The sequence below is a fragment of the Phalacrocorax aristotelis genome, chromosome 12 (genome assembly GCF_949628215.1).
Source record: "Phalacrocorax aristotelis chromosome 12, bGulAri2.1, whole genome shotgun sequence".
In the NCBI taxonomy this organism is placed as follows: domain Eukaryota; kingdom Metazoa; phylum Chordata; class Aves; order Suliformes; family Phalacrocoracidae; genus Phalacrocorax; species Phalacrocorax aristotelis.
In genome coordinates, this window is record NC_134287.1 from 11,720,208 (window position 1) to 11,746,477 (window position 26,270).

Below are 26,270 nucleotides of genomic sequence, written 5' to 3' on the forward strand. Positions count from 1 at the left end.
AATGTGTAGTATCTATTGTTGAAGATAATATTTTGTTAACTTCCACCCTGTAAGTCCCACAGATATTTTTCCCCTTGTTTATTAAACTGTTCTAAATGCGCTTTTTTTTAATGGAATTGTTATACCTCCCCTACTAGCAGGCTTATGCTGCCGTGCAATTTACTCAGGGGAACATCTATAAGCTCTTTTGGCAAAATACCTACAATTATCCTAGGGATTTTACTGATACATGGTAATTGCATATTGTACATTTATAAATAGTTTAATACGTAGAATGGATTGCTTATTTAAACAAATGCCAGAGAAAGTTTTTGTTGTTTTAAGACCTGGTCCTAATAACTAAATAAATGAAGTTGTACAAATATGCTGAAAATGCCTCCACCAGCTTGTGTTGTGCAATTATTTCTACCACAAGATGAGTATTTCAAGGGTCCCACTGAAACCAGGGCTGTTATTTGTGGTAAGAAATCCTGTGCAGAGTGAGGAAGGGCTGACAGACCAAGATCTTAAAAAAAGAAATAAAAATAAAAATAAAATAAAAAGTTACAGAACTCTTGAAAGGAGCCAGGCTGTCAGTCACGGCACCCGCATCGGCCAAACTCTTGCAGAGACTGCTGCAGAGATCTCTCTGGCTGTACTTGCAGCAAATACAAAGGAGTGCGTCGTAGCGCTCTAGGTTTTCATGCAAGGGATTTCCGCTGTGAACTTGCATCTGTCATGGCTAATAGCGTGCAAGGAGACGCCAAGCCAAGCCTGGCTCACGTGGCATGCGGGAAGTTCAGCTGTAGTAACATGATTGTAAATCTGAGCTGGAGAGTCAAGCGTGCTCGAACCGTGGCTGTTACTTCAAAGAATAAAGGCTGCCTCTTTAAAGGCTTCTAGTTTTTACAGCTATACAAAAGTTAACTATTACGTAAGTTTTATGTCACACATATCTATGTATGTGTGCATATACAGGTATGCTCATATTTTATTTTAAACGTGCATTTATCATAGGCACTCTGTCCTGTATATGGCAGCTAAGTACTTCTTTGGCAGGTAACAGAAGTTATGGAAACAATTAAAATTCCTGTGCAACATTGGATTACTTATTTGTTTGGAAGAGTGGGTGGTGTTTGGGGAGGGGAAAAAAAGGCAGATCTCTACTTTAAAACCAAAGTGTAAAAGCTTTCTGGAGTGTTTTTGCCAGAAGGTCTTTTTGTCAATTTGTGTTTTGACAGAAAGGTCTGAATATCAGGAATACAGTTCTGGGTTTTGTACTCTAGTGTCTTTTATTAGTAAATATTTAAGAAATGATAGAGCTGCAGTTGTTTTTATGGCCAGTAACCAACTGTGTCCATTTCAAGGCATTAAACAATGTATGAGAACAGTGCTCTTAATTGCCCTGCAGTGCAAGAAGTTGTTAAAGTTTGGAAGCTGGTTGCTTTCTGCTCTGGCTTCATGTTATTTCCTAATTCACTTCAATCTAGTGCCCGTCTGACTGAGATTAGAAGTGGTGAGAAACCCAACCAGTTTTTAAGAACTGATATAGTAGCTGGGCAATTTAATTTCATCCAACAGTAAATATCTTGATCCAGAGAGTCTGCAGCTGCATTTCCCTATGGTTACATGACAGGATGGTGGCATGATTTGCTTTGCAAACCTGTAAATGAGTTTGTGTTTGTGAATCTTGTAGCTGTGGTTTCTTTCTCCACCCTTTTCTCATGAATAACCTTGGAAAATATTTAGGACAAGATTTCTCTGGACTCGCCACATCTGATGATATCTTTTTCAACTATGGTCTTCGTATATATGTACTTCTAAAACAATTGGGAGGTGTGGTGCAATGTGCTTCCTTGGAGGGAGGAACACTGTTAGTAAAGATTACTAATTCTGTGAGAAGAGTCAACCACACAGAATGCTAATACTGTACTGGGAGGAGTCCCTGGCTTTGCTTCTAAACTCCCTTGGGTTTTGCCAGACAGTGACTTGGAGCAGAGAAGAGTTCAGTCAGTCATGGTGAAACATCGAAAAAGATTTTAATCTTCCTGACAAGTATGTATCTCAACATACTAATAAGTTCAGTCTCTTAATCAGCCACCTGACTTGCTACATGAAGTAATTACATATAATTAATGAATACTTCAAATTTTTCTGTGTGACTTACAAGCCTTAGTTGACGAATCAATGGTTGACAAGTCAACGAATCAACAGTTTGGCAGTACGAAAGCTCGAGACATCGTTGCATGAACTTTGTGTAAGAGTGGGTTCATTCAATAAAAAAAATAAAAGGAGCATTTAAAGAGCCTTTTATTCCTGTCATAAAGATGCTTTGTGCTGTTGCTGTTGTGTATGTGACAGAATGGTTGGGGATGGATGCTGCAGAAAGTTGTCTGTATTTTGGTTGTCTTCTATTTCAGACTTGCGTGGTTTTTATCTTCAGTGTCGTGGCATGACTGGTGAGTTACAATTTTTGTGTTTGAATGGGGTTTTCCAGTGCAGTTAGTAAATAACAGCGTAGTTAGTAGGTCTGCGTAATCTGTAAATCAGTTACTCCCTGTTTGCCTCAGTTGTTCTGCATATTATGGGTTTTTTGAGGAATATGTGATCTGATTTTGCTTCCACTTAAGTCAGGGAAAACGCTGGCCTCAACAGGACTGGGCTCTGGGTTTCGAGTATATGCTGGCAGCTAAAGTGAACGCAACCACATCGGGCACATCAGGCCTTTGAGGTTTGAATTTTAACTCTATGTAATAAATCAAATATGTATGGCTTTGTTTTGTGGGTAGGTTGTCTGGCTGTTTTTTGTTGTGTGTGTGTTTTGGGTTTTTTTTCTTACAGTAGAGCAGAAATAGGTAATTTTGATTTAATTTGCAAGATACATTTTTAACATGTGGCTCTAAAATGTAGCACAGCACTGGTCACACAGTTATAGTAATTGTTGCACTGTGGTTCCCTATCTCAGTTTATTGTATCAAAGTAGCTAAACTTCTGTGAGTATATGTGTTAATGGACTTTTATCATATGTGTAAGTAGCAGCAGGCTAGATATTCTCCTGTATCAGTCATTGCAGCAGGAGATGATAGTCTGTTCTCATTTAAAGCTCAGAAGAATAGAGGAAGCAGCCTTCATTGATGTGTACTATATCATTGAATGTCTTAGATTACATCAGGTAGATTTCTTATGATAAACACATGACCAACTATTTCTAAATTGCTTATGAAATCGAATTTTCTGGTGTCAAAAACAAAAAGGCGTTTTAAACTACATAAACTTGAACTGGGAAGAAAAAATGAAGAAAAGGCTTTGAACTTTTAGTAGGTTAATCAGGCTTTCAACATCTGGAATTAAGGTTTTTCTTAAACGCAGTTTTTAGATATGCAGTATAAATCTCAAAGTTTTGTGAGGGCACGCAGAGCTTAGCCTAGGAGTCAAATACTCAGTTCTGGCATTAGTTTTTTCATTGTTTCCACATTCTGGCACTCCGTTTCCTCGCCTCGCTGAGCACTGAAAGGGACATAATTGACACAACGAGATTTTTTTTCTGACTAGTGCAAGGGAAGCAGCATGAAAGATAAACTTTAACCTATCATCCTGTCAACAAATTTGCATTGTTACAGAAGTAAGAATTTATATATCATGGAGTCAAGAATAGTATGCAGGGACAATGCATTAAGATAAAAAAGAAAGTGCACATTTGAAGTCATGTTTTTCAGTCTAAAAATAGGAGCTAAGCATCCCACTATCTAATCTGCTTTTCCATAATTTTGCTATAAGAAAACTTCTGAATATTTTTGCTGGCCTAAAGTGAGAAAGTTTTACCTACGATAAAAATTGAACAAAACAATGGGAAAATTGTGAAAGAATTTGGCCTATCGCAGTAGCTTCGGGATAAGTAACTCCCCTTAGCAGTGTCTTCGCCATGCCACAGTTCAGTTATGCAACCTTGAGAAATTTTTCTCCCACTCATCCTTCATTAAGGCTAATGGGAGTCATGTGTTTGTGTCAGTGGGAAAGCAGACCCTTACAAACCTTTCTGGTAGATTTGGTGGAAACAGAGCTCACGTTCATTACTGCTGTGTTCTGGGCAGTTGGATGTCTCATTAGCGGGACATTAATGATGTTCAGTGCACTTTATTAGACAAGAGGATGTGGTGCAAATATAAAATTAGTGACTTCTCAATCTTATTTCCTGTATCATTGGATTAATTTCTGTCTGTTGTGTCCTTTCTCCCATCCCAGTACTTAAACATTATTACCTGTATCCTGGTGGACGTGGTGTTGTGACACTTGGGGGTGCTCCAGCCCTGCTGTCGGGCTACTCTGCCCCGAGTCCATGCCGTGGCTCCCCTCTTCCTGGCAGCTTACTGCAGCTTAGTAGCAACCGTTGTATTTCCAATCCTTCTGTAATTTAAGACAGATCATAAACATTGATCAGGTAGGAGCCAAATTTTAGTTGTGGGACTGCCAACGTAGTATCTTCAACGTAGTATCTGCCGCGTGCAGAGGGAGTGAATGTGGTTTTGCCCACATCTGCAGGAAAGAGCCCACAGGCGGTGATGGGCAAGAGCCACACTACTGCTTTGCTGAGCAGATGTTCCTGCAAACTGCCTGCTAACAAAAACAAACCCACCATCTCCCTGCCGAGTCACGGGGTGGCCTGGCCCCCTGTGAAGCCAAGCCCTTGGCCAACGTCCTGCGACGCACAGTGGGAATTCGCTTCCCCTCAGGAAACGCCGGCTTTCAGTGTTTTATATCGCAGAGGCAACCTCAGGAGAACAATAGGCTATTAGAGCATTAGAACAAGGCGGGCTGCAACGGACCTCCTCATTATTTCATTGTGCAGGCAAGGCGAAAAGGAGAGGTTGGCCGCCCTCAGAGCTAACGTGGCGGCTGGTGTGGGGCGGCCTGGGCTGGTGGTGAGGATGGCGTGAGGGAGAGGGGAGGGCTTCCCCTTGGGCCTGCCCCCTGTGAAAGGGAAAAAAATAAACATAGAAATGGAGTGTTGGCAAAGTAAGTGTTTAGTTTTGTTTGGGGTTTTTGTTCTTTTCCTGGTACAAAACCTGTCTTCCTTCTTTCTTCAGCTTTTAAGACAAAACATCAATCATTTTGGTCACTGTGACTGTAAGAGTGTCTGGAGCAGTTGAATCACAGGTGAAGTGTCCAGTCACAAGCAAAAAGATGCCAGCCGCCTCAGTTCTACATGGAATGAGACAGGCAGGCTTTCACCTCCCATGCAGAGTCTGCAGACCTGATTTTATCACGAATGCAGCCTTTGGAGCCGTTGTCCTTCCCGAGACTGTGCACATCTGTAAGCCATTAGATAAATTATGCCATTGATATCTCAGAAATTAGAGTCAAACATGCTGTACTAGGAGCTTGTTGTTTCAGAGGAATAAGGATATAGGGGAATGCTTTAATCTACAGATAAGGTACACTCCAGCATACAGCTGGAGCCATTAGTCTTAAAGGTGCACTTTTATTAGCAGCACTCTTATTTCAGTGCTGGTAAAATATGTTGAGCTGCAGTGTGGACATGTATTTTGAGGAAAGTTAGATGGGACACAACACTCAGATATTTGCCAGTAGCTCCTCCTCTGTAAAACAGAAGCAAAGTTCTTAGTCCCTCAGCTTTCACCTGCACACATACACTTAACAACAGAAAAAGAAACCAGCCCTCATGATAACATTTCAGGCTGTCTTGGGTAGAATTTTCCCGCCTCTGTGGCTAGAGGAGGAGCCCATCCGGTACATGAGTTGTAGTTCAGTTGATCCTTCCCTGATGAGAAACAACAAGGTGATGAAACTAGTTTTCTCTTCTGGACTGGCGCACCTGAGGCATGCTGACAATTTTGTGTATATTTTTTGAGGTGTTTTTCTCAAAATATGTAATAACTAAGAATTGTGGCATTCTCTTTCTGGGTAGTTGTCTACTCATTATGTAAATGCATTCCCCAATGCCCTGACTGGAAGCCTGTTGGAAGCCTCCCAGTCAGTGCCCTCACCCTGCAGCTCTGGGGTTGCATCTGAGGGTCTGGTACCAGAGACTTTGCCATCAGTGTGATGGGGGCAAAACAGGTTCTCCATGCAGGAAGAAATATTTAGTAGTTACAATGTGTACCTCTTTTTTAATCAGTTGAGGAAAAACAAGAGATGGCAGTAGCTGTGCCATGTGAGCGAGCGTGTCATGAGCCTGCTGGGCAAGGCATAGTGAAGGGCATTATTCCGCCGGGAGGTTGGCACTGGCCATGGCCCTCCAGAGTTGCCACAAAGGATTTTCTGTTCAACATCTAACGCAACAAGCACATTCATAAGTTTGCAGAGGGTTTCCATGGAAACCGTGTAAACTGTGATGCTAGCAGAGAGAGGCAAAGGTTATACTGTTGTAGAGGCCCTTTTGTATTCTCTTTAAATGTTTCAGAGCGGCTATATTTCTTAACTGATACTCTGAGCCTATGTAACAATTTGTTCAGATTTTTATTTTTGTTTGCCTTTTTTTTCCTTCTTGACCAAGCATTTGTCATGGTTGTACTGAAGAGGTCAGATGAGGTACAAGAATAACAAGGAAAATGTTTTCCTCTTTTTTTTTTTTTTTCATAGACTCACTTGAATATCATTAATGGAATTGATTTCTCTTTTTGTTATTGATAATGATGCAATTGGAAATGGAAGAACAGGGAACAAAATAAAAAAAAAAAGTCAAGCTATTCTGCCCCTACTAGTACCATTCCTGATTCTGTTGAGTGCTTTTATTGCTTGGGTAAAACTAGCTCTTCCAGGTCATCGTTCATTGGCACTTGGGGAATCCCGAATGCTCGTCTCTTCTCAGAAGTATGAGCCTATGCTATTCATAGATACCAGTTTTAACACTGGCTACCCTTTAGTATGCTTTGACAGTTCATGCTGGTTTACAATTTATACTACAAATTTAAACTTCTAAACATATCTATTGCTATGTTCATGTTTTGGGAAGTATTACCACCATGGGCACAAATGCTACTTATTATTAAAAGAAAGAGAAGTATTGGCTCTTCTATATGATTATCCAAGTTCCCATTTGATTGTCCATGTTTGCAAAATTGTGCTTGTTCACAGGTTCAGCTAAACTATTGTGGGAAATTTTTTAAAATGACTGAGCTCAGTTCTGCTCTCGTGTCTGGGCTCAGGCCACATCTCAGCAAGAGGTCCAGGTACCTGTTCGTTGTTCACCTGCTGCTCTGTGAAAATGAGATCTTACCTCGTTACACTCCGCACATATTCACTCCTGCCACTTAACTTTTGAACCTATTGGTTACTTTAAGCCAAACCTAGTACAAAGGTAAAAAATATTTCTCTTACGCATTACAAAAGTTGATATCTGGTTAGAAGAGAAAGATGTAGGATTTTGATGCTGAGGTTGAACAGAAGTACAGGTTTCTCGTTCCATCTGATCACAGGGCAAAGACTAAAAGAAAAAAAAAAAACAGTGTAAGTGTACGTAATTAATTAAACTTTTGAAGAAGTTTGCAGAAACAGGAGATAATTTAAATTCTCAATTTTGAAGTGTTTTATACTTTGCTGCAAGAAGTACAAACACCTCTTAGGTGCATAAGATGTTCCCATTTAATACATACAAGTAACCTTGAGGCATTAATTGCATTTCCAAACAACATAGTTCTAAAAGCATTCACAGTTGTGCTGTCACGATACACGAAGCAGCACTTAGTAATTATTTTTTGTGTGTCTCCCATACAAAGATGAAACAGCTGACTTGGAGTACTTACGGGTGTGGGCAATAGCTTCTAATACAGAATGAAAAGGTGAAATGCACCGTTAGCGCAGGGTAGCTGTTGACTTATGGGCAGCCAGGCATGCCCGTAACCTGCTGCGCCATGCCAAGAGGGGCCAGGAAGGGATGGATTTGTTTGTTTACTTATTTTATCTTTCTCTCTCTTTCATGTTTTGTTATTTAGATATCAGATGTGTAATTATTAATAGCTTTGGAATCCAGTGTCTCATTAATGTTACAGTTAAAAGTAACTTCAGAAAAATAAAGGAGTAGGAATAGCTTCATCATTTTAGTCTTCTAGAAACCATTAGTCTTCTAGTCCAGTATCACCCCATTACAAAAACCACTTTGAATATAACGTGAAAATGAACACAGGCTAGACACAACGAAAACCTATCTTCAAGTTCCATATAGCATAATTGCACTCTGTGATGGACAGAACTTGTGCACCAGGTAGGAGTGCTTTTCCTTACAAATTCCAGCTCTCTGAATCTGAAGCCAGAAGTCTCAGGAAAAAGTCTGTTCATACAGCACAAGACTTGGGATGCTTGTCGTCATTTCTTCCTGAGTGCTCTGCAGTGCAAACTCAGATCAGTTTTGATAATTTATCACAGAGAGAGAACATAGTACTGATGAGGCAGGCAGAAATCAAAATCCCATAGCAATTTGCCAGAGAATTAAAAAGAACAAAACACAAAACCCACAGCAACCCTCAAATGGCATCTTAAATGATTGTTCCAGTGCTTATTGGAAGCATCACTCAATAATTAAGATTTTTTTTAAAATAGAAATTCAGCCATCTCCCTGCCAAAAGTAATGCAATAAATTAGCAAGTTAGAACAGTGCATCTTTTAAAAAAAAAAAAAAAAAAAAAAACCCACAAAAAAACCCCACCTAAATACTGCCCAGCTCCCAAAGGAGCATCCACCACTATTCCTCCAGAAACCTTTGAGACCAGTTTTGTCCTGCAGGTTCTTTTTTTCCTTTTTGGATTAGGAAATGAGTTCCAAAAAAGATGCAGCGCATCCACGTCCCCACTGTGGCTAATGCAGAGCTCTGGCCGCCCTGGGTTTTTGTCGTCCTCCACAGCATTCCTGCACGTCTGTGGAAGCTGTCATGAATGAGCCTTTGGCAGGAGTCTAATCACCTATTATTCCTCACTTTATTAATCAAGCTTTGTGGTATTTTTTTGGCACGTTATTGCATTAATACAAAGATCATTAATTCCTTGAATGGCGTTAGGTTTTTACAGATGGTTTAAAAAACAAAAAAAAACCCACCCAACACATAAGTGAACAAGATAACTGAAAGCCGTAGAAAAGATGTGATTTACTTTCACTTCTCGAGCAGATGTGATCCGTATAGCCTCAGACACTTCGTATCATCACTAATTTTCTTATGGTATAAACTGAAATACCACATTTACCTAGGACAATTTCCATGGGTTATTCAAATATTCAAAAATAAGGACCACCAAAGCTCAGAACACAATGTCATTTTTACGGCAATTGTTAAGTGATTTTTAAATTGGTCAGTTTTGATTCATAACGGTATAACTGGGAGAAAAATTTACCTCCCCGTCTCTCTGCACTCAAACTCAACTCCAGCACATGGGTAACATGTCCGATACTTGCTTTCAGTATAAAAATAAGCGGGTTTAATGGCAAACAGGCAAATACCATTTTAAGGCCAGGTTTACAAATGAGCTTTGGAATTTCAAATAAAACAACTTTTACGTTATTTTATGAATTTTTGTCATAATGCATTATATTGAAATAATCTGAGACAGATCCATCTAATATATTTCTTGGCTTCGGAATACTCTTGAACTTACAAACAAAAAAACAGTAGAAGTCAAAACTGGAAAAATTGTTCGGGGAAGGACCTGAGGGAGTGTCTCTCATGCTGCATATGTGACTGATCAAAGGCTGCGTGTGCCTTCAAAATTATAAGTGAGGTCTTTGCAACTGGATTTCTGAGTTGTGGGTGCTGCAACTCATTAAAGTGCTTGGTTTGTTCCTCTAAGAAACCATGAAGAAGCTTTTCTTCACTTGCATGACAACGCTTTAGCAGAAAGTGTCTCCTGAAGCTCTCTGTGGTGGCTGGTGTTTGTGCTGCCTTGGCTGCTGGGAAATTCTATTGCCGGTACATTGGATGGGCTCCTCTTTAGAAATGAATAATCTGCCCGTTTTATTTACGCTTCATGCAATGCTTAGGGAAAAAAAGAGAGGATGGTTTAAATCTTGAAGTGTTCAATGTCAGGCTGGTTTTGCATTCCAGAGACAGCTGTCACAGATGTTTGCAAGTCTGCAGGATTTTGTGTAGCATGCTAGGACGCATCCATGCTCTGTGATACTAATGTAGTTTGTTGTAGAGTGTCTTTTATTTTAACCAGACTTTCAGTGCTTACGAGTGATGATGGAGAAGGACAGTTATGGGGTAAAAGTAGATAGTTGCTTGCTTGCACTGGAAAATAATAGTAACCTAATTATAAAATATTTATATATTCTGCTTTTGACTTTAAAAAAGAATAATTTCTGCTGTGCTTAATGCTGACTCACCATACCCCTCGCTGCGCGTCCTACCAAAGCTCTGGTTAGTAGCTCTTTAGCTCTTGGTCAAGGATATGCTGGCTCCTGCTCTGGGCACATCTGCCTCTCTGTTCAGTGCCGTGGTTAAGTCCAAAATGACCCTCTGACTTCAGGCGGTCTTGCCTGAAATTCGGTGGAGTAATTTTCCATTCCTAAAGGTGTAGGAGACCTTTGGCTGTCGAAATTCAATTTGCTTTTCTAGTATCATGAGCAAAAGGTGACAGAGACAAGAGGCAGGTCAAATGAAGGCCAAGTACATATTTATATAGGTTAAACTTTGACTGCAAATGAGACTTTTTGTATTTACTAGTTAGGTAGTTCGTTGGGGTCTTTTAATTATTTTGAAGCAAGCTGAAGACAATATTAGCAATGTGGGTAAACACAAAGTGTTGATGCACCACTGTAAATCCTAGGGATTTCCCTGGGATGGATAATTGAAGCAACACGCCTTCAACACAGCTAATTATGTAGCTGCCTTTTAAACTTTCAAGGAGGGCTATGTGGCCCTTCTCTGCTCCGTACTTAACCTTGCCTTCTTCCTCCAAATTATTTTTAACCTCGATCTCCCCGTGTATCCGGTTGAGGTGCTAGCTTCATGGAGAGGCGTGCTGGCACCACGAGGGGGTGGCATTCTGAGAGGTGGGGAGCTGAAACACACGGGGCGGGAGGGGCAGGGTCGCCTCAAGCCAGCCAGGAAAATATGAAAAACTAGCATAAGGTGTGCTTAAGTCCCCTAAAGATGATAGTTTTATATGTTAGGCATGTGACCATAACCTCAATCAAATTCTCCATGTTTGTTAACTTTTTCATGTTACATTTTAACACACACTAACATTTAAGTTTGCAAATGGACCAAGGAGGGTGCAAATTGTCCCATATGTTAAAGCAAAACTGATTCCAGTAATGGAGAAAAAAGCAAGATCCTTTGGAGACTGAATGAGGTGAGAAAAGACACTCTCAACATAATTTGGGAATAGTGATTTACAGGTTTTTGTCCCCTGTGCCATCCTATGGCTGATATAAGCTGTTAAAGTCCTACCAACAGAGCCTTTCCACTACACCTCAATTTGTAGTTTGCTTTTTTGGGGCATTTACTAGAGTAAACATGTAGCTTTTTTTTCCTGAGATGCCTAGGTTTTTTTCCATGCTTGTCATGGCCGATCAGTGGCACTGTGCCTGCTGCAGGCAGGCGGGCTTGACTGGCATCGTTTGTCTCACACTTTCATTGATCCCTAAAATTACTGTTTTGAAATTGCAGTTAAAAACCTTAAGACAACCGTAACATTACCACTCCACCTATATTTCATATGTGAAATCAGTATATGAAGTTGTGATATTTTACCTAAAACATTCTTAGTTTTTGACTATGACTATCACAAACAATCTTTTTTTGAAATGCTGCTGTTTTCTGTTTAATGTGAGAATGTATGTACAGGTCAATAAAACATTTATAATCCTTTTTTGAGAAGCCAATTTATTTTGACATATTCAAGCCGATATTGGTGTATTAACGTGACTTGAGTTATTGCTCCTTTTTAAAATTTAAAATCTATAGTGGAGTGATTCAGAGATCCCAATATGAACTGGGGGGAATCATGCCGGGTGTGGTGTATAATGTAAATAGAGATACAATTTGTCCTGAAGACATTATGATCGAAGGCCTGGCACAATTTCCTCTTTTCTTCAAGTGTCTGGTTACAAATGTCCCCACAGAGATTAGCTGTTGGCTGGGTTTCCCGTTCCTTGCTTACGTGTTATGGAGGGCGTTGAGCTGCAATTCTGCATGGTCAGTGCATGACGGTGGTCTCAAATGGGGTCTGCACTGGGCTGTCAGAGGCCGCAAAGGTCAGGATTTGATGTGAAGAGGAGGAACTCCAAGGGTTTGGGCTATAAAAAGGTTGGGCTGCATGCTGCCATACATGAGATCGGTTGTTCGTGTAAACATTTATAAAATCCAGCAGTTGCCTCATGTCAATCATCTGAGTTGCCCACCGTCACAGCCTCTGACCCTCCAGCAAAACTCAGGAGGCAGCTGCTTCGGCCATGACACTTCTCAGGATAACCAAACTGCCATAAATCAAGAAGGCTTTTGATGTACCCTGGTATCAATAAGAGTTTTTTCGCTGCTATCTAATGTCGTACATTGCACCAGTGACCGAGGAGGGCTCTCATAGATAGCTGGGAGTAGCCCTCGTTACTCCTAACAGTGCTTTCCAGATTGGTGTAAATCAGTGGGATTTCAAAAATATTATTTACATAGCAGACGTGGTTGTTTTACTCCATAACTCTGTGTAGGTCTTTATAAAGTATGAAATTGTTTCCCACCTGCATCTGTGCGGTTCAGAGGAAGCCCAAGAAAAAAGTCACCAGAGGAAGTTGGAGGCTTCACATTGTGAGAGGGAGAGGAAGAGTTTTGCAGAATGTAAAAAGTTTTGACTGCAATCAGCTTCTCCAGTTATGTGTTTTTTTCTCACAGATAAGTTCTTAGTTTATGTCGCAGAGGAACCTAGCTTACATCTTTTTCAAAGGACTTCAGGGGATTTTTCAGCCATTACTTGTGTATGTGTGGGGATTTTATGTTTGCGTACTGTCACAGCTTACTATGGATAAGTGCTAACGGGACATAATCTTTTAATTTAGTGCTGTGTTGCCTACTGACTCGTGAAATATTTTTAGGTAACTTAGCCAGAAGTGATTATGTAGATAAGCAGCGATAAACCTTAAAAAAAAAAAAAAGAAACTACTAACAAAACCAAAACCAACAACTTTTTATTGCCTTAAAGTTGCAATATTTTGAAGAATACTACCTTACTTTTTTCATTACCAACATCCCAGATATCTCTGAAACTAGATGAATTCAAAAGAGTGTGCTCACCCTCCCTTCCCTGCTCCCCGCCATGTTCTACTGTCTCTCTGTAGCATGAATGAGCTGTGTCATGAGAACCAAAAGCTGAAGCTGGTTTTGTGCTGCAGCATTTGTGTTTCATCAGAATCCTTAAACCCGAAAAAGACAAGTAGTTATTCCTACTGAAAACTGATATTTATGTCTTATGTCTTCATTTCTGGTTTTAAAATAAAAATGAAATACGCTTTTGCGGATAAAACTCCCTGACATTATTTTGAGGGGTTCCCTGACTTAAGGTCAAACACAATCTGATTTTTGTTCTGCAAGTGTAGTGTATTTGTATCCCATATTGATACTAACTCTGCAGGGTATCAGTTAGTGTTGGGAATGGGTAAAGACAGGATATTAATATCCAGTAAGTGCTGAGATCACTGATGGATCCTTTGAAATATGTATGTTTTGCTAATAGCATTTATTACTTTTGTTGCAAGCATCCGAATGGGTTTGACATGGGTGGGTAAACACTGTCATCTGTACAAAAGAGGTTACAAAACAGGGTCAGCGAGAGCTGAAATGCGCTGCCAGTCTGGGAGAGGCCACCGGGGCTGCGCTGACCCGCGAGCCGGCTCTGCGAAGCAGGCTGTGCTGCTGGGAGCTGATCTGGAGCACCTGGACCTTCCGCTGGTCCCATGGCCGGCTGGCACGCTGGAGTTACGCACGTGTTCACGTGCTTCCATCATCTTAGAACTACTGTTCAAAGATTATTTCAATAGGTATGTTCTTAATATACTTTTAGAAGTGATTAAATTTGGATGCATAGTTTATAATGTCTAAGGCTCAAGGTGGTATTGGGAAAGAGACAGTGCTTTTGTCTTTATTTGGGTTTGCCAAAAGAAACCACTTCCAGAGGAGACTTGACTGAATTCTTGCAGGTGGAGCACTCCTGCTGCCTGTGAGCTGGCTGAGGGTGGTCGCGAGCAAGCTGCAACCAAAGCAGCGGTGCTGCTGCCATGGCTGTGCTGGTTGGCTCCTCTGCCAGAGGTCTTCTGCGTTCAGATCCTCCTTCTTTGTAGAAGTCCTAAATGCTGTAAGGGAATACAGCTTCAGAAAGCTCGCAACTTGAAAATCTGCAGCGGTTCATGCTTACCAAATCCTGTGGAGCAGTGGAGGTGGGAGGGGGGTTTCTGTGAGTGGCAGATGAACTTTTACCCTGGAGCAAAGTGGGAATGAGCCAAAAAATATTAAGGGGGGGAAGTAACTTCATTTCCATTGTTGTCATTCAGTGCATCTGTGCTTTGCGTGTGAGCAGCTTTTTGCGTATGCTATAGGTAGAGATTTTCTTTTCCCTGGCAGCCTCTGTATTTCTCCGTAGTTTTCTGCTACAGTGAGGTCACTCTTCCCTTCGGATAGGAGAAGGTTATTTAAGCTCAGTGTTCAGATATTTTTTAGTCATCTCATACCCTGCGTGTAAAATTTTAATTTAATGTTGCTATAGAAAAAGAGCTTAAACCAAGAGAAACTTACGTTCTCATCATGGAGCTCATTTTTACTCTGCTTTTTCATGAACTTCAGTATAACATAGAAGATGAAAGAAAAACTAAGGAAAAGTGGGTGTGAGGTACAACTGCACACTTTTCAAGTCTTTAAGGAGGTGATTTTTTAAAATTGCCGTGGAAATAGTCCCCATCCACAGACTCCATACCATTTCGTAGGACCACTCAACCTGTGTACCCAAGCAGAGGTGATGACTATTGGCACTCCAAAGTGCAGTTTAATGTTATTTCAAAATATATGCATACACTTACATATGTAAATAAAACTTATATATGAGCAAAATATAAGTCAGCTTTAAAACTGTTTCTGGTAAATTGTGGTAAATCACGTACTTGTTAAAAATAAATAAATGAAAGGAGGAAACGTAACTAAGAAGATTTGCATGTAAAGAAACAAGTTTAGAGAAAGGTTAAAAACAAACCAATGTGTTATCTGTGGGTGACCGACCTCCTTATCTTAAAGCGAGGTTTTAGTGGCACAATCTATTTTGTCTCTTTTCATATTTCCTTCTATCATACTGTTACAGATAACTGCTGTGGCAAACTGTGTCCAGCAGTAAAAGACAATTTATAGTGAATAATCAACATGTGATACGAATCCCCGCCTTTTCAACTCTGACATCTCAGTTCGTTCTTGTGTTTCTCGCGATGCAGCCACCCCCTTCTTGGTGTGATGCATCAAGTTACCAACAAACTCTGAATTCTTCCTCTGTTACTTCTCTCTCACCAGTTTGCTTGTGTGACTGAGTTTGTTCTGACTTGAACAAACTGGAACAGGCTGCCCAGGGAGGCTCCTTCCCTGGAGGCATTGAAAACCCCCCTGGCTGTGTTCCTGTGCCCCCTGCTCTGGGTGTGCCTGCTCAAGCAGGGGGGTTGGACAAGATGATCTCCAGAGGTCCCTTCCAACCCCTGCCATTCTGTGATTCTGTGTGATTCTGTGAATGTTTTGTGTAAAGAACAGTGTAATCTCCAAACGTTCTTATTGTCTGCACAACCTTAACAATTTGCTAGTAAAACAAGAAAACATTATTTTATGAAGTGAAGCAAGGAAGCCCCTATGCTGCTGCCTGCTTAAGGGTCATGCAATGCAGCGATGGAAACAGCCCAGTTACACACAGCCTTTCCTCAGCACAGGAGGTTTGATCCTGGGCACAGTGGACTTTGGATCTGTACTAGAGGTTGTCCTTTGAGACTGGGTTTTGTCGTCTATCGTCCTGTCACTGGGTGATAGTAACTGGATAACCTGCTCATCAAGAGTTCTCTCCATCATGAAAAACTGTTATGCAGCAGTAAAGAAATACCAAAATGTGAATGATTTAAAGTAGCTTGGGCCTACAGGGTTAAGCATACAAGTTCATTTATGAGACTTAACACATGCAAGTAACATTTATGACCATGTGTAGAGCATATTGGATACATCATCCTTCTAGGCTTGGGAGTTTCTTTACGCCACTGCTTGTGCTGCAAAATGTTAGCAGGCTGGCCTGCAAATGTGGAAGTGCAGACTGCACCTGCTAAAGGCTCGGTGCATTATAAGGAGCTTTCCTTAACAGAGAAAGAATGTCACATCTGCAGTTAAAAGTAAAGGTACAGCCCTCATATTTTGGGTGGTTGTCAGCAACCCACTACATTATTTACTGTCAAGCAGTAAGAAGGTAGCTGGCTCAGTTCCAGTTTACGCTGAGTGAAGTGTGAGTTGCACAGCTTGAATATTTATGTTATCTTTAATATTGCATTATGTAATTGGGCAAAAATAATGCTTTAGATTTAACACAGAAACACAAAAACAACGTTCACATACACTCGAGTTCTTGTTTCGTAGGAAAAAAAATGTACTGCCGCCACATAGTCTCTTTAATGTGGTGTCTGAAATGAGATGATGATTATTTCATTAGCTTACTCTGTTTAAAGCAGAAGGACTTAAAGTAAATACGCAGCACTGGATTAGAATATTTGATTTGTAACCAGTTTGGGCTGTAGTGTGACACATTGTTTATGCCTGCATTGCTACTGGAAGAAGCGGTATTGGACACCCCTGTGTCATTACGGTCTTTGTTTCAGAACAAACGTTGGCGTAGATATGCAGTTAACTGGCTGGGGGAGCTGATACAGCTGAAAATAAATCCATTTTTGAAACCCAAAACTTAAAAGACAAAATTAAACTTGGCCAAAGAGTAGTTCCCCTACCCATTCCACCATCTGACCATACAAACATCTGCTGGCATGAATCTGAGGAGGTGATACAGGGAGGAAGATGGAATGGCTGGGAGGGTTGGGAGAAGGTGTGACTGCTTTTTTTGTTGTTGTTAATGCAAATACTACCTTCTGTCAATTTAAGGGTGGAGCTGGTCGGTTTGACTTCAGTGCTAGTGTACAGAATCACTGTATATTAGTAAAGTCAGTTCATATAATTTCGAACAAATGCTACCTGTCTAGTGTAGCAGAAGTATCTTCAGTTCCACAAACTGCATTTAGAAAATGTCTGAACATACATCTCATTCATCTTACCAGTGTGTAAGGTGAGACTGATGAATGAAATACAAACCCATTGTAACGCTTAAAAAAAAAAAATTAAAAAAAATCTGTCAACACATGCCAGATATTTATGGTATTTGATGTCCTCATCAGGAGAATAAAAAAATTAATTTAACTTTAAAGTGTTTATCCACATTTTTTTTTGCCCTAGAACAGATGCTATTATACGATTATACGACACTATTAAAATTTACAGGAGGGCAGGTGGACAGTTGACTTTCTAATGCCAGAAGAGAATGATGGTGACCATCTTCTCAATCTATGTTCTCCTACATATTTTCCTGCCCCTCTTGACCATTCCCTCATATTCCTTAAGTGTGTTTCTTTCTGCCAGCCTGCATATGTAGCTCACAGTGTTGGCTAAAGCCAAGGCTTTGATTCAGACTGGAACCTGCCTGTTTCATAGGGAGGCTGGAACTGAGATCAAGAGACACCCAGTTTGCTTCCAACAAGCCTCCTGGCAGACAAGATACTGGGGGAGGGGGGCAGAAAGAGCAGACTGTTCCTTAAAAACAAGCAGGCGAGAAACAGCAAGAGCAGAGTAATGCAATGTGCTCCTTAAAAAAGAAACGTTCAGATGCAGTATGGTCTAGCTCGAGTGCTCAGACCTGAAATCAGTTGTACTGGTTAACGATGCCATGCGCACGCTGCCGGTTTGCAGTGATGGAAACCCTCCCACAGAGAGATTGCACTGCATAGGAAAATGGGAATGTCTGAAACCAGCCATTAAAAATCAGCATAAAAGGTGGGTTAACGATTCGTTGCTAGGTGATCTAATGATTTGATTCCTTTTTTGTTGCTCTGTCTTTATTTTGTGGTGGTATTTATTTTTATATACATTCTATAATTATGAAAGATATCAATATATCAAGTCAGTGCTTTCTGGGGTGTTCTTTGTCAAGATAAATTTTTATTGCATTTGGTCTCTTGTTCTTTTTTTTTTTCACTTCAGTACTCCTTGTTTCTCTGACCTCATTGTTATTTTTGAGCTGTTTTTGTGATTTGACATTGAAAACAGTTATTCCAACAAAAGCAGCGCAGCATGTTACTTAGACTTTACATAGTATCAGGTGAGGATGCTCAGGACTTAATGTTGTAGCCTAAAATCAACAGTTCCAAGTTCCTGGAATAAATTGGAAGCTTTTGTTAAATAAAACTTACTTTTAAATGGAGAGATGCATATCTTCCTGACAAAGATGGAGTGCTCTACTTTCTCCCTGTAGCCCAGTTACGGATATAAAATACAGAACAGGTATGGAGGCCAAACCCGGGAGCTATACAAGGCATCAAAGCACGGGAGGACACAACCTGTTTTCTTCTGTAGCAGTATCAAAGTTCAGTTCAGCATGAACCAGGAGGATATAACTAGATGGGGAAGCAGAGTTAGATTAACAAGTTACCCTGTAGCAAGAGCTTTTGAGCGTCTTTGTTTCACAGGTCCCTAAAAGTGTTTCCAGCAGAGATGGGGATTCTGTATTAAAAAACCTGTACACATGCGGACTTGCTCTTCTTAGTTTCTTTTGCCCCCCATGGGGGTAGTTGAACCGTAGGTGGCAAAACTGCTCATCTGTATACTTTGAATCTCTTTTTGGCATGACAGCATATCCATGTTAGGCCAAAACGTGGGCTAAAATGTGTGTCTCAGCTGAGCAAGAGTGATGACTCTCACCAGAACAAAATCAGATCCTAGTTTAGGTTTGGTTTCTCTGTGTATGCTTGTTCTTTCTGACCAGTGTAGCTATAGTGCCTTGTTGCTATAGGGGCATGCAGCCTCTCTTTTCCACCTGTGCCTCAAGTCTCTGGAACCACTTACACTTATGCAATATAGCATGCGTAAGAACCATGAGCTGGTACTGCTCAGGGAGATGATTGCTCACTTCTGTAATTCAAGAACAACATTGAAAGAGGTGGAAGCCAAAAGCAGCCTTGCAGCAAAGCTGATTTTTCTTTTAGGCAAAAGGTTATCACCAAAAAATGGGGAAGAGGAGAGTCCTCTATCAAAATTCACAGCTTTTGCGATGTGGATTTTCTGTAAATACTTCTGTGTTGTTGCCAGTCCTGTGCTGAGAAGAAGGTACAGATTTTTAGATCTGCAAAAGCTGAGCACATTTCTAAGTATCCCTTTAAAAAAAAAATCAGTGCAAGATGCAAATAAATAATAAAAGGATGGCTGATTTGTTTGAAAATTTTCCAGCCAAACAGTAGGTGTTATATGAAAGTCAGCCTGGGCCCGACAGAGCGGGTGTTGAACCAGACCTAATAAGAACAACTGGACCCAATACCCATATTATGTTCAGTCATGGAGGGTGTTTTTTTTTGTAACACGAGGACTTCAATGTTGTAATCTTAATGGCTAGAGGTAGCAAACCAGTCTGAAAGGAAAGAGTTAAAAACGAAGTCCAAAAGCAATTAGAAAAATCTCTTTTTTGGATTTTGGTATTGCCAGACACTTTTGTGTCGTTTTACAGACAAATGGGCTTTTCTGTCACTGTAGGAATGAATGTTAAAGTAATGGACTTGAACTAATTATGTCCTGTAAACCTATAATAACAACAATAAAAGTATTTTGAAGTTCAGACGTGCATGTAGTTGGTCCAGCCAACCAAGTGGATCAGCAGCTGAGCAAGGTTGCTGCTTGGGGTTAGTGGGATCCAGGAGCATTTTAGGAAAAACAGTTGGATAAGACAACTCCTGGGAAGAAGTAACGGAAGAGCAGGAGTCACCGCTGGTTGCTGATTCAGGCAAGGTTCTTGCCGTCTGCAGTCCTAGACTGCTTTCAGTTACCAGCAGGTGCTGGAAGGTGTCTGTTCTGACATAAGTGGAGGTATTTACCCCGAAGCAGATGGAGAACAGTGTAGGTTGAGAGGTCTGGTCTCAAGCTTTTCATACCGTGTGGCATTTGCAAAATGAGCTCCTGGCCTTGTGTCTTCTCGTAATGCTTTTTTTCTTTGGCTTCTTAAACCCTGCCACTTTTTTGGGAGAGACAGGGAGAGGGGAGGTGAGACATACTACATAGTTACATTTATAAAGATATCTCTTCTAAACTGAGCAGAGGGAAGCTGAGTTGTGATCATATCTCCAAATGCTGTCCCAAGAAGTTTATCCTTTTGCTTTGGTGCTCCCAGCCGGAAAAGACAATAGTCCATTCTTTAGAAAAACTTGAGCTCCTTTTATACTTCTACCAGATTTTTGCCAAACCCCCACTTCCTTGAAGCAAGCCCCTTGTCTTCTCCCCAGCCTCCCCAAACTGATCACATGTAGCAGGCTTCCCGGTGGTCAGTCAGCAAACGCTGAAGGAACTCAGACTGCACCCGGGGAGCAAATGCAAAACTCGCCGGTGTGCTTCCACAACCTCCATAGCAAAGCCATCAGAGTTCATGGAGCTTGCCTCCAAGGATGCAAATTATGCATCCCAGAACATGGTACATTCGTCCAGTATGCCAGGTACCTCCTGGCAGCTGGATAATATTGTATCCCAGAGCTTGTTTTCTCCCCCAAAAATAAAAAAAAAAAAAGGAGGGGACGTAGAGAACAAAAGCAATTACAACCTGTAGTAATTGTTTTTTAGAAGGGTGTTGTATTTCATCTCAATCCCAAATTTTATCATAATCTGTAATATGTGAGAAAGTCATAGACACTATTTTCTCGTACCTTACCTGCTAATGCTTCTCCTGCTCTGTAGGTGGTATCTGTCTTGTTTTCTGTCTGGGGGTTCACATGTGGTAGCAGGGCTGCAGGGCCCCAGGTTTTCATCCTTGCGCTGTCCCTTGCAGCATGCCAGCAAAGTAGTTTGGGTGTCAGCGTGGGAAACTGGCTGAAAGCCAATTTGCATCCTCCTGCCAGCCTGGTTCGTGGCATGGCTGCACAACAGAGGGGGCAGCGCAAGGACCGAAAAGGGCTGTCGCAGGCAAGGGGAGGGCTTGGGTTGCTGAAGCTGGTTTTAAAAAGGTTCTCCCCAAATGTTTCATCTGGAAAATATGTGATATTGTAGGAAGAGTTCAGATGCTCCACATCAGTTCACTGTTCACAAAATATCCTAAACAGTAGTTGCACTTACCCAAATGAGAGATGGGTGATCTGTGCCACGGGGCAAGGACACTTCAAACCACTGATACCGTAATGTCAAAGCATGCTGGTTAATGCTGCTTGAAAACACTCGTTCCTTCATGTCTGGCTTTTTTTCTTCTGAAGAGGTAAATCATTTACATTACATACCAAATACATTTGCATGCAAATATCTTATATTAACTATACTGTTAATTGTGGATATTTGCATGTTAAAATGTATTTTCATAATACGCTATCGCGTCCTACAAATCTTGCTTCTCTTTGTTCCTCAAACCTGAGAAAATGTCCTCCTTCTGTACCCGTTTGAGGAACGGCGCTCCTGAGTGTGCTTCTGAGCTTGATTCGTTTTATGAAAATTCAGGTGTCTGCATTTCTGCTTTTGATCCAGTTCTGTTTGTGTTTACAAATGCTTATCAGGTTTTTTTAAATGAAGTTTTAAGCGTACCTTTCTACTAAGACATGAAAGGGGGTTTTGGTTTGGTTTTTTTTTTTTCCCTAGTGTAATGAGCTTCAGTTTTTTCTAAAGTAATGCGCTTCAGTGAGAATCTTTGCTTCCAATTGCACACAAGAGGAGAAAAGCTAAAACTCAGCTCTTTGCCATGGATGCAGCCACAATCCTGTGCAACCCAACATACGACCTTTCCTGCGGTTCCCTCGGCATCTCCAAGTTCCTCCTGAAAGTGCAGGCACCAGCCGGCGCTCTCCAGAGATCCCTTGACAGTCTTCGAGCAGCCTGGCGCCTCATCTTTAAGCTGGGGTTATGAGAAGCTTTGGAAATGTTGTAATTCAGGAATGTTTTCATTCGAGTTGGGAGATGAGCTCTGAGTGGATGTTAAACAGAGGCCCTGTCTTCTGGGTGTGTTTGGTTGAGCATGTCAGGAAGGAGAGCTTGATAAAAACTATGGGAGGGTGATGAGTGCAGCGCAAAATGATACAGGAAATTTGTCATAAAATATATTACGGGCATTTTGAATGTCATAATTCTTAATTGTGTGCTGTTGAGTTTTTATTTTAACTTGAATAGAGATGGTTATGCAGTATCAGAGAACTCATAAATGGTTTTTTAAACACTTTTCCAGAGTTTTTCCTAAGTTTTCTGATTATGATAATTATTCACTTGTTCTCCTTTCATTTTAGATGTTTTTCTGCAGAATGAAAAAGAACATCATTTTTGTCCAGACTTGGAAGTTCTATTTAGTACCCTACTTTTAACTGTTAATCATTCTTCCCTCTTTTTTGTTTCAGGTGAAGCCTACCATCAGCAGTGTTGAAGCATGAGTACCGATGCCAGTCAGGTGGTGATCACTACTCCTCCCCCAGCCACGATGCCTCACAAAGAACGGTACTTCGATCGCATCAATGAGAACGATCCAGAGTATATCCGGGAAAGAAACATGTCTCCTGACCTGAGACAGGACTTCAATATGATGGAGCAAAGGAAGAGGGTCACTCAGATACTGCAGAGCCCTGTGAGTGGGATTAAAGGGGGATGAGAATAAATGAGCGTTATTTTCTGAAATTCCTAATTAACTTTCTGAGACTTAAAAAAAGAAATCTATGTTACAGCTAGCTAGAATAACTCTGGACTTTTTTCTAAGATGGTTGCTAAACAGATTATCCAGCCTTTTGTTTGCAGTTTTTTGTCTGTGAATAAGCAGCTTTTATTGTGTTGGTTTTTTCTCCTGAAGCTTTTATATTCCTGTGCTTCATTGCAGTATTACAAAAAGATCTGGTTGGCTGCAGGATACTTAATTAAAACTTAGGGGCAGGGAAGAGAGTGAAGGAGTCACCAGTCAAATAGGAACAAATTAAGGCATTACGTGGTGTTCTGCTTTCTGGGTTTGAATATTAACGTATCATTTGCATTAGGAATGCTTTAATTAACATTTTTAATTGGGCTAAGTTTGTTTAAAAGCTAGACTATGTTCTTTTCATGTCCTTGGGGTGATCATACCCATACTTGGCATATTAGCACTCACATACTGGTTGTGTAAGTTTCGTACTTGTGTAGGCTACTTATAAAGCTATTAAGTCTTTTGAAGCACCCTCGTATTAGTTTTAATTTTTATTTTAATACATGCATTCTTTGGGTTTAATCTGATGAATATGTTGGAAAGTAATACTGTTGCCTCAAGTATTTTGAAGCCACAGAGAGTGAGGGTGAGCCTTTGGGGGTGTTGGGGTGTAATGTGAGTAATGAGTATAACGGGACTGGGAAGGGGTTAAGCAGCTTGACAGATTCTTCTCTCTTTAGTTCATCTGTAAGTTGGGGTGCTTCTTCAGTAATTTTTTTTTTTGAGGCTTTTCCATATGTAATGAGATTGCAAACAGCTGTTAGTAATCACCCTATTATAGTCATCCATGAATAACAGGATTGTTTGCTAAAGTGTTGTCGTGGAGTGCCTCTTGGATCTGTGTCTTGCTCTGAGTATAATGTGAACCTGTTGACTAAGGAATTTATTACTTTCAAGTCATTTTGCGCAAGCTTGGTTTTGCAGCCAACCTCTTTTATAAACAAGATACTCTAAGGTGGTATTGCATAATGCTTTAATAATGATAATTTTATGTTAAACATTTGATTGTAAAATGTGATCAGAGTCTGCTCCTTCCTGCTAAATGTTCACATTATGAATAGCCAGTACTCACAGCGAAGACTAGATCTTTAGCCTAACAGATAAAAGTAAGTTGCAGAGATCTTGTTTGGGTTTGTATGTGTTATTCTTTGGCCTTTCGATGGCAGTATTGAATCTAATGAGTGTAACTATTTCCTTAACATTTTGGGGGACCTTTTGCCAAGTCTGCCAAACGTAATAAATGTCCCTTTGCTGCAGCCTCTGTGGTTTTTTTTAATAGATGCAGTGTTGGCATGCAGATAATGGGAATGGGGATGGAGAGGGGCAACCCCTGAGTCTAGGTAACTGTTTTAACAGAAGGCTGGAGGACAAAGAGCCGCTGGGCTGCTGTTAGTGTTGTGCTGCAAGAGAAGCCGAGCCCAGCACTTTTTAGAAAGTGACTGGAGCTGCCAATAAGTTGCAAGTTTTGTGTAAGAGAACAGTTGTCCAAATAAGCCAGGGGCCTGCCGCCTGCTTGGCTCTTGGCATCTGCCAGGGAGAAATGGGAATGTGGTGGCTGAGTGTGCGATCAGGCACAAAGAGGAGGTGTCTGAGCTACCAGTTGCCTTCACTTAAGTATCTCCTTTTATTGTCTCTTTTCTTGAAAAAGAATATTCAGGGGAAACCTGCTATGATTTCTCATGTGAAGAAATAAAACCATTTTTAATACAGTGTCTGTGACTGAATGTCCATCAAGCAAATTTCATAACCGATTTGGGAACAGAAGCTGCATTATTTCTTACAAGTTCCAGCTGCGATGTGCCATAGTATTCTTGAGAGTCAGGACTGAAAGCAATTTCCTTGTTTCCTCCTGAATAAAATATTTGTCGCAAAAGGGCCAGAAAATGTTTTTCCTGCTTCTGGTGTGCGTAACACAGGTTCAGGATTGAACTAATGAGTATTGTATGTAATATTTTTGTTCTATCGCTGCAGAATTACGTTGCGGTAGAAGTCTGAATAGAGCTTTGTTGCTTCTCCGGTTTATTCCAGTTGACAAGGAGGAAATAAATTGAAGGTGTTTTGGAAGAAGAGGAAGAGAGGTTATCAGACACATTTTTAAAGAAGAGCTTGCTCACTGGTAAATCTTCGCCCAGTCTTAGATATATGCATTCAGATCAGAGAAATAGTCATTGACTCATCTTCTGGCAAGTATTAGTAAATATGAAGTGTATGCAGCAAGGATAATTCCTTTCTTAAAAATACACAAGCATGTATGGACTTGAGGTGAGCTCATTCGAACACGCACTTTCTCTGAGGAAGGAATGATGGTGTAAAACTAAAGGGTTAATCACTGTCATACACTAAGAAGCTTAGGTACTGATTTAATCTGTTTTATTAGCAAGATTTTTTCTTTCAAGTGGGAAAATCTAAATCCTTTAGCAAGAAAATAAATTAGAGAATATATTCCAGGAACCATGGTATATTCTGTGCAGTGCGTGTTACTGTAAGGGCTACAGTCCTGACAAGACATCTTCAGACATCAAACTGCTGTATCTCTCTGATGTACCTTTTGATGCATGTATTGATGTGCAATCTGACTACTCCTATCTGATATGCAACTTCCCTTCCCTAAATTAAATAATTTAAAAGCTACTGACAAGCTATTCCCATTACCTCTAATGTTTGCTAATGTCTTAGAGTCTGTTCATAATAAGTCTTAAACAAATTGTAGGAATTTTATGACCACTGCACATGAAGAATGTTCTGACATTGTAAGTGAATTCTCAGACATGTTTGCTTAATACTGCATGTAACCTGTGAGCATCTGGCGGCCTGGAGAATCTGGTAGGACCCATATGTTTGCTGTTCTGTGTCTGTTAGAAATGTGAAAAGAAATTAAGATCAGCTGGGTGTGCGCAGCCTGAGAGCATCCAGAGGTACTGCTGGCTAATCTTTAAGACAAAGCCATTTAAGTTTATTTCAGTAATGTCAGCAAATTCAGAAGGTTCAGGTACTGTGTTGTTATTTTTAAAGGAAAGGCACTCCATTTATGCAGTGGATTAATTTTATTGCTTTACATTGGGTCTGAGATACTTGACCTATAATATACCCACAATCTGAAAATGTAGGCTTTGGGGTTTTTTTTCAATTTTCCAACTTAACTCTGAATTAAAAACAGTTTTGTCTTTTCATATGCTAAGCAATCATATATTGCTTGTTACACAGAGTAACTACCTCTTTCAGAGAGTATTTGCTCTATCATCAAAACCCTTATATCAGTTATGGTATACAAGTCCTCCTGGCCTTTGTTTCCTTCTGGCATTTCTCTGGTACACTCACCATGGAAATCAGAAGCTTCAAAAACACGGTGGTTGCACA

At 40.5% G+C, this 26,270-nt stretch overlaps 1 protein-coding gene across 3 annotated transcripts in view; it reads left to right on the forward strand.

Moving 5' to 3' along the window:
* Positions 1–26,270, forward strand: part of ADD3 (adducin 3) — a 103,356-nt gene that overhangs the window by 51,219 nt on the left and 25,867 nt on the right. For 2 of the 3 annotated variants that reach the window (XM_075108316.1, XM_075108318.1), the window contains exon 3: positions 22,585–22,808. In XM_075108316.1, the coding sequence (XP_074964417.1) occupies positions 22,614–22,808 (195 nt within the window). In that variant the 5' untranslated portion in view covers positions 22,585–22,613. Of the gene's footprint in view, positions 1–13,865; positions 13,957–22,584; positions 22,809–26,270 lie in introns of those variants that run through there. The other variant, XM_075108317.1, reaches the window with a different exon arrangement.